Genomic DNA, 9,004 nt, shown 5'->3' with positions numbered 1-9,004 from the left:
TATCAGTATATAGTATTTCGGAGTGAAGAGATTCATTAAATGCAGAATATTAGTAAATAAATAAAAAATCTGTAGCCGGATAAAATTTGTAAATTTTATCTATCTATCTGTCTATTTATTAATCGATCGATCTAGAATGTTCGTCTATGTCCATTGCAAAATTGTTGATAAATGATAATTAGCATAAACTGTCCTAGTGTATTTCCAACCCCGATTGGGACAGATATTCAGGCTCGTAGAAGTGACCAACGATGTTCAAACGTGTTTTCAAACAGCAATATTCTGTATTTTATTAAAATATGATCATATATTTAATTGCAAATATAAAGTTGTGTTTGCGTGCGTTCTTCTAAATCGTTTCATTAACACTGACAGCATAAAATAAAATGGAAGCATCAAGAACAGGTGCAAATTCGTATTAAATGTGAAGTCATAATGGCTGATGAGGCATCTGTTAAGTTACAATTGATGTTCAAAGAAGAAATTGACTATGGCTTTCCTGAAGAAGATCCACTCGAAGGGAAAGGGTGGACATACGAACTGATGAATGACAACAAAGAATTAATATTATCTACAATGGAAGGAGAGGAAACAAAGGAGAAAGGTGTGGTTATGTATTCTTCGGATGTGAAACTAAATGTTGATACATTGAAATCAGAATTTGCAGTAGAAGATCCTGCATTTGAAAGTAATACAGAAACGCTAAGGGATATGGTGGTTCAAGAGACTTGCACGTCGTATTTTAATGACTACAAAGAATTTACCTCAAAAAATTTAAATTCAGTTGGGCAAGAAAGGTAATGTTAATTTTTTAAATATAGTAATTGGTTCAGATTGATAAGACAGTTACATGGGTTCGGAAATTTTTGTAGGTTAAACCAATACTTCGGGAGAAATAGTTACGTATGGGAGATACCTCGAACCTAGATGTATTATGTACAGTTGGAAGTGCTACGCGCACATAGACTAGCTGTAAACAAAAACACAAGTCATCGATACCACGCATACATAATGTCGATAAAGTAATGTTTACTTTATTATTTATTATTCATTTCTCACCAACTTTTGTATGTATTTAGAATATGGGTACTATCAGATAGAGTTCCATATATAGAGTCGTTCGTAAATGAACAGGTAGCGTGACTGAAGGGGATCGGAACTTTTCCAAAAGTCAAATGTGAAAGATGCTATAGTTACTGGAGAGAAAAAGATAAACGTTTGTAATTTTACCGTTGATTTAGCTGGAATGCGCCTAGCCATGTTTTCGGGAGGGTTTCCAAACACATTAGCAAAATACAAAATAGAGAGAATTCTAACCAACAATAAGTGCACATTAATTGTAAGGATCCATTCATACATTCATTGAGTATTTACTTCTTTTACAGGAAGTCTGCTTGACTAGGTTCACTTTAGGGCGGGAGGGGTACTTCAGTGTACATACGCGATAAGAACTGTTCTGCAAACGACACTACGTAATTTGTGCTAGGTGGCCAGTAAAAAGAGCAAATACTATCTGGTTTAGTTAGGGCAGGAGCGAAGCATGTGTCCGACCGGATGGCTCAGTTGGGAGCAGGCACTTCGCCGAAGGTGAGTATACATATACACGAAGATAGCGCAATACACTGTATAGGGTATAGAATTACGTATGTTACGTGTTGAGTTACGTATTTGTACGCCATTAAAGCTGTTATTGGTAACATCCTGATATGTTTTTGTTGCTTACATATTTATGTTCCAAAGTAACATTACACATAAGTAACGTAAATTTCTTAATTTTGTAGGTCTTTAACTCCGGGACATTTTTATAGTTGCGCGTCATGAGTTACCACAGTGACTTCTGATACTTAATTTCCCCTAGAATGGTTATTACCCACTTTGCCTCTTAATCCTTCCATAACATACAGAGTACCGTACTGTATTACAATTTTAATACGAATTTGTTCTGTAAATTTTACAGTAAATCTGAACCAGTGAATGTTTTCTTGTTGGTTGTTCTTGTACACAAATTCATACCGTATAATTTTGATACTTCAAAGTAGTTTCATCGAAGACATCATACTTTGAAAGAAGTGGTAGGCTATATATAATAATTTGTTCTCCGTAAGACGAGGCAAGGAAGCGCCAATGAAAAAGAGGTTGTCCAAACTTTAGGCTCTCTCTCTTCTCTTGTTCTTTCTCACTCTCTCTCTCTCTCTCTCTGTATACTGTATTTATATATAAAATTAACAGCTGTAAAAGTGCAACTGAAAAGGTAGGGGGATGCATGACGTCACATAGTTTCCCGTGCCTATCTTTACCCATTGTAATTTTTCTTAGAAAGTGGGGGGACGCCACAGATATTTTCTAGAAGTGAGGAGAGCCGTTCCCCTTCACCTTTCCCTTATATATATAATGGTCCATTTCAATCTTTCCACGGAAATATCTCGAAAAGTATTGAACATGAATGAACCAAACATAAACTCAAATAGGAAATTCCAAGGGGCAAATTGAATAGTGATATGACGTTGGCACCCAGGACCGTTCTTGATTGGGGCCCAGGGCCTAACTTCAAAATTTTAAATGGAAAGATGGGGCGAGTAGTACCTCGTTTGATAGATCTTTGAAAACCAGAAACGTTGTGGCAAGAGATTTTTCATATCGGTCACTGTATTCAAAACGACGGCTAGAAGTGTTGCCTGTATAAAATGAAACGTCCAGTACCACTAATATGAAAATGGTTAAACATAAATGAAGCTAACAAAAACTTAAATATGAAATGTCATGGGGCACATCGTTTGGTATTGTCGTAGTGGCTTCCATGGTCACCCTTCATGGAGGCTCAGGGCTCAATTTCAAAATTTTAAATGGAAACATGGGGGTGAGTGATACCTCGTTCGATATATCTTTAAAAACTAGAAAGCGCTTTTGCAAAAGATTTTTCATATGTGGCACCGTTTCCAAATGATCACGCAGACGTGGTACCTGTACCAGATAAAACATCTAGCTCCCACAGAGTGAAAACGATTAAAGATAAATGAACAGAACAAAAATTCCAATAGGAAGCACAGAGGATATTTTTAATTCCTCCGCTCGAGAATGTTGTAACAGAGGAAAAGATGATTAGAGTGAAAGTGCCATAATGCAAAGAAGGAGATCTAATTCCTAGAAAATTATCGCTTAAATAGGTGAAGCGGGAAGAAACGATGAAATTGCGAATGAGAACTTTAGTTTTTGTAAATTGTATCTACGAGTCAAAGTTATCAGATATATCTTTTTACAAGAAATAAATGTCTCTCTAATCGGATAAAGTATGTTACATTCATGTTAAATGGTACCTTTCATTTTGATTGCAGGCAATGATTTGATGCAAAAATGAATCAACTAAAATGCGAAATAAACTTGTCGAACAATGCAGTTTTAGAACAATGTGTACAAACGTTGGTTTTGTTCAACAGTCGTCTGCACGATATTCGTTCAATTCTCTTTCTTCTACTCCTTCTTGCGTGTGGTATGAGCTTCACTGGAATGCTGTCCACAGTTACTTTCCGAATAACTTTCGGCGATAATCTCAGTTGTGATCCTCAGTAACGAAAGTGCACACACTGATGCGGATGCCTCCAAAACATCTTGCACGCATTGCGTTAAATTATCAGGGAAGGACAAAATGCTTGCAAATTCCAAAAATGTGTTATTAAAACCTCTGCTTCTCATTTCAGCTATCCAATCACACTTTGCAATACAAATGATTGTTAAACTTAAATTTTTCCTTATTTTTATTCATTACAGTACAAGTCACTTCTACAGACAAGTATTTCAGACGAACCATACCTATTGCAAGTAAAAGTCGTGTTCTCATTTAAGATTTTACCATTCATTGCCGTTTCACTCACGGAGGGAGATCGGAAATATAATTTCCTAAGAATTACAGTTCCCCTTTTGCATTATGTCAATTATACTTTAATAATCTTTTTGTAAATACCCTCTGTGACTTCCTATACGAGTTTTATTCTGTTCATTTATCTCCAGTTGTTTTCAAATTAGTGGTACTGGACGTTTTATCTGATACAGGCACCATGTCTTGGCGGCCATTTTGAAAATGGTGACCCATATAAAAAATCTTTTGCCACAACGCTTTTAGTGTTTGAAGATCTATTGAAGGAGGTACTACTTCACCCATGCTTAAACTTTCTGAGTTGGGCCCTGAGCCCCGATGAAAGGCGGTCCTCGGGGCACCGCGAGAACATTGGACGTGCCTCATGCCATTTTCGTGTTTCTTTTTCCAAGTATTCATTTATCTTCAGACGTTTTCATATTAGTGGTACTGGACGTTTTATCTGATGCAGGCACTATGTCTTGGCGGCCATCTTGAATAAGGTGACCGATATGAAAAATCTTTTGCCACAACGGTTTTTAGTTTTTACAGATCTATCGAACAATGTATCTCTCGCCGCATGTCTCTTTAAAATTTTAATGTTGGGCCCTGATCCTCCATGAAGGGTGGCACTGGAAGGCAACGCGACAACACCATTCGGTGTACCCCATGGCAGTTCTTAGTAAAGTGTTTCTTTGGTTTATGAATGTTCAACCATTTTTTGAGATATTTCCGTGGAAAGATTAAAATTGGATATATATATATAGATGCATAGATAGATAGAAAGATAAATAGATTGAATTGAAAAAGGCTATATTCAAGTGGGCGAGGTCAGCATATTGCTGCTCTACCACCTAATCCTTTTCAACGAAGTAAACAGATAGATTACGTTAAAATGATGAAAATGTTCGTAAACTGATATGTGAATGCAAGTTGACATTCTCAGGTGACTTACAATTTGGGGAAGGGAATTATGGAGGTGAGAGATCTCTAGGGGTTTGGGAAGAGAAAAGATATGAAAATAAACGAAAAGGGGCGCATCCACAGTATCCAGGGTTACTAAGCTGATTGGTGAGAGACTAAGACTAAGCCCAAGGGAAATCAAGAACACTTCTCAGCTTGCCTAGGGTTTGCTCTTTGGTATTTATTTTGCACAGTTGTAATTATTATTATTATTAGGTAATGACAGCTGTACCAGAATAGACAATAAGAACGCAAGACGTTGCTTTTCTTTATTTGCTATCATCAGTTTGTTATTTTGAAATATTTTGTATAAGCCTGCTGCTGTTTCAGCTGGTACATAATAAAATACAAGTTAGTGTAGTATTATAATGATCATGTTTAGCTAAGCAAGTACAATAACAATTCTTCATTACAAATCACATTTTGAACAAAGCTTACAAGATTTATGACTGCAAAACGTATATTGATAATGATACTCTATCGAGTAATCGAAGGCAATAAAGAATATAGCTTATTCTATTCATACAATAAAAATGATACAATCTCAGTAACACTCTTCCGCTTTGAATTTGACAGTGACGCCAATAATACGCACAATTTGAAAAGATCTCAAATATTAAAACAGGCAGGAAATATTAACTCATTTCACATGCTTTACAAAACGACGTGAGTTCAAATTGTACCCTCGCATGATTAGAAGCACAACGTCCGCCATTAATAGGTCCAAGTACAGAGCATGTTACAAATAGAACGATTGGTAGTATTTTTATGACTGATACCTAGGGCAATCTTACACTAGAGCAAAATTACCAATATGTATATGTGCAATTTCCTTTAATCTCAGTAGCGAGCAATGCTGAAATGCATATTTTTCGACCTTGACGTGAGACGAAGAACAATTCGGGAGAGATGAAGTGAAAAGAAAGCCCAGTTATTACAAGTAATTGATTGTAGTAGATATAATTTGCATTATTTGTTATAAGTACAAAATTGCATTCACTGTGTTCGAAATATGTATATATGCTGGTCAGTTACGTAATGCCCCTTTTGTGGTAAGAAGCATCTTCAAATGATCGATCTGAAAAGCCTATAGAAATCAGAACATTAGCAACATTGTGCAATTGTGCATAGTAGTTATGTGATAATTATACATGATCGCGTCATTGGGACACGAGGTTAGATGGGTATTCGACTCTGGACTTCAGGAAAAGAAAAGAAGATGGTGGTGGGATTCGTCTGGAGATCAGGCATATGTCTGTATATTCCTTTTAGCATAGGGCACAGCAGTAAATGTTGTAGTAAGTTTTTAATTACTGCCACCAATATTAATCATTGTTAACTACACACTCACACACACACACACACACACACACACATATATATATATATATATATATATATATATATATATATATATATATATAGTAGTTGATAGAGTAAGTAAGATATAGGATAACGTAAGACCATCTTCTATATATTGATGTTCATTATATTAAGGTGTCGTATTTGCTATTTATTGCACAATATATATATATTCTAAAGTGTATAATCGTTATGTGTGACTTATTTTAATCTTACGAACTTTATAAATACTATTGTATATTTGGAACTGGGGAATGTAACGAAGAATAACGTTACCATATGCTGCTCATTTTCCTAACTCAGAAGGAAGGAAAGAACAATCTAGTTAGGGAGAACAATCTCTCGGTAATATAGTAAAAAAATCTACAGATGTTCTTCTTAACAGAAGTCCATATTTTAGAAAAAAAACTGCAAATATGAATTTCTTGCTACGGAAGAGTTTTCTGGGTTACATCAGAAAACCTTGATCTCATCACTTAAATCGTGGGCGTCCCGACGGACGTTCTCTTCCCGTTCGAGGACTTTAAATGACAACAAGTGACGACAGCTACGGACCCCTTGATATAAATAGGAAAATAACATTTAAGAAAACGTCAAAATAAAACCGGCAGCTCCAAATTTCTGCTGTACGGTTCTTTCACTTGCTAGTTAGCTGTTTGTGAGATGTAGTGCTGGAATCCAACCAAGTGGCAATTTTGCATCGCAATGTAGGATCAGGTTGTATTTTAGTTAGACATCTCTATTCGTTGAGAGTCTCGACGGACTAGGTTTTTGCCGAAGGATAGTCGATGCACTTAGCTGTACGTTACACGGCTTGTCGGTGATTGCTTTGCACACGACTGGGCCACCCTGTTGTAGCAATACCCAAGATAGAACACACATGCTTTACCGGGAAACGGATGATAGTTCTAGCTGTCACCCCCTAAATATAAAACTGTTTCGGAATTTATTAGTTTTTTTTTTTAAATTTTCATTTTCAGTTCTACAGTTTTACTTAGTTATTTTAAAAGGTAGAAAGACAGTAATCAGGTTTAAAATATTGGTTACGTTCAATCAAATGAAACGTTCAGTTTAAGATTTGTAGCAAAGTGCTTCACTTAATCGGGAGGATAAAATTCACTTCAATTATTGTAAACTAGGATCGAGGTAATTAAATATTCAAGCGTAATTTTATGTAGCCATTGTAAACTTATGTATTCTTGACTTTTAATTCTATTGTAGTAAAATTGTTAATAGTGGAAATTAGTCGCTCAAATTTGTTCAGTACAGATAATACATATACCCTCTGGAACTCGTTAAGTGAAGGTGAAAATAATGAGTAGATACTAGTAGTAGTAAATGTTCTTTTCCAGTATCACAGGAGGAATTTGCCGACAGTTTTTAGTCTATTTTAGAAAGAAAAGCATAATCTATAACCTTCGGTACCAAATAACTTTCTGTTTCGGGAATTAGTCCGCTACCAATAGAATAGTATGTTCGTTTTCGAATCGACCCAGGACACTAAAAGTGGGGGAATTGTTGTCAACTACATTCTCTTCGTACTTCCAAATAAGAGTTACACAAAGAGGTGTGAGTTTGAGATGTGACTTGTCTTTCTCAACTACTAGTGGTCGGGATCAAACCACTCCACAATATATACATACATCTCGGATTAATCGAGGATTGAAAGAATGAATTAGTGGTCGCAGTAGTAATGCACACGAAAATCGCATTTTGTAGTGTTAATTACGTAACAGGTCCAGTATAAATAAAGCTCAGAAAACGCAATCTGCAAGCAGTGAGTAAGGTGTCGGCATGTTGAATGAAGCAATCTAGGTTCAAATCTCGTCTAGTAGGGGTAAATTTTTCTCTCAAACTACATTTCAATTTGTGATATTTATTATTAACAACTGTCGTGCATTTTTGTACATTACCTTAAGTTATTGACCATGGGTTAGTGGAGGCTAGGTGTGGTCATGTATCTGCACTTTTGTTTCCTTTCTCGATAGTGTGGATTATTTCTCCATTCGGATATGGACTTAAAGGGATTTACTGTGTATAACAATAATTTTTTCAAACTACTTGGCTGTCTGTAACACAATCTAGCTCGAATTTCGTCTTTTTGCACTGAGTACAATGAGTACAGCGAACTAAAATGTTAACATATATCGAGATGTGGTTTTTCTGCAATAAAGTCAGCATGCCAAAAAAAAAAAAAAAAGTTCCATCTTTCCCGTTCTTGCTTCATTCAAAGCGTAAATGGGAAAGATTATCCGTTTCCGGTTTCAACATTTATCGACATTGAACGAAGATGGTAAGAAATAGCGAGAAGCTCTTTCTACAAAGCATTGAGCGTCTCAATACAGGATAGCATGACTATCGACGACACTGCAAAAGTTACAACACTTAATTTTCTGTAGACTAAAAACGGTTAAGGATACTGAAAAGCGTGTTTTAGTTGATTTAATTTGGCAGCAATGGGTTCCGTCTTTTATGTTAACCCTGCGTTCAAACAGGAAGTACTTAAAGTTTGTATTTCTGGTTTCAAAATTTATCACCATAGAACACAAATAGTATTTGCAAGAAATTTAACTTCTCAATTGTATATATATCATCACAACATGCATCACTATATCGAAACCGTAAGTGGTTATTCCAATAACCATAAGTTCTGCGTTATACGAGATTATAAACATCGTGTTCATCATATTTGGTATTACTCTCTCAAGCGTGTGTTAAAAATGAATCATGTATGAAGCCCTTGAAACTACGTAGATATTCTTAGTAAAGAGCATTCACAAAAAATTGTCCCGTAAATATTGTTAGTGTAATAAATCAGAAATGAAATAA

At 35.7% G+C, this 9,004-nt stretch overlaps 1 protein-coding gene across 4 annotated transcripts in view; it reads left to right on the top strand.

The window, feature by feature from the left end:
- Positions 1 to 215: 215 nt before the first annotated feature.
- The window catches only part of LOC145692881 (uncharacterized), a 33,538-nt gene continuing 24,749 nt past the window's right edge, over positions 216 to 9,004 (top strand). For 3 of the 4 annotated variants that reach the window (XR_014132658.1, XR_014132656.1, XR_014132657.1), the window contains exons 1-2: positions 216 to 797; positions 1,386 to 1,587. Coding sequence is in view for 1 of the 4 variants with exons in the window: in XM_081768422.1 (XP_081624548.1) it covers positions 436 to 797 (362 nt within the window). In the remaining 3 variants the exon portion in view is untranslated. The remainder of the gene's footprint in view (positions 798 to 1,385; positions 1,588 to 9,004) is intronic. The other variant, XM_081768422.1, reaches the window with a different exon arrangement.

This window comes from Thermobia domestica, chromosome 8 (genome assembly GCF_964235325.1).
Source record: "Thermobia domestica chromosome 8, izTheDome1.hap1.1, whole genome shotgun sequence".
Taxonomy (NCBI): Eukaryota; Metazoa; Arthropoda; class Insecta; order Zygentoma; family Lepismatidae; genus Thermobia; species Thermobia domestica.
This window is presented reverse-complemented; position numbering and strand designations above follow the sequence as displayed.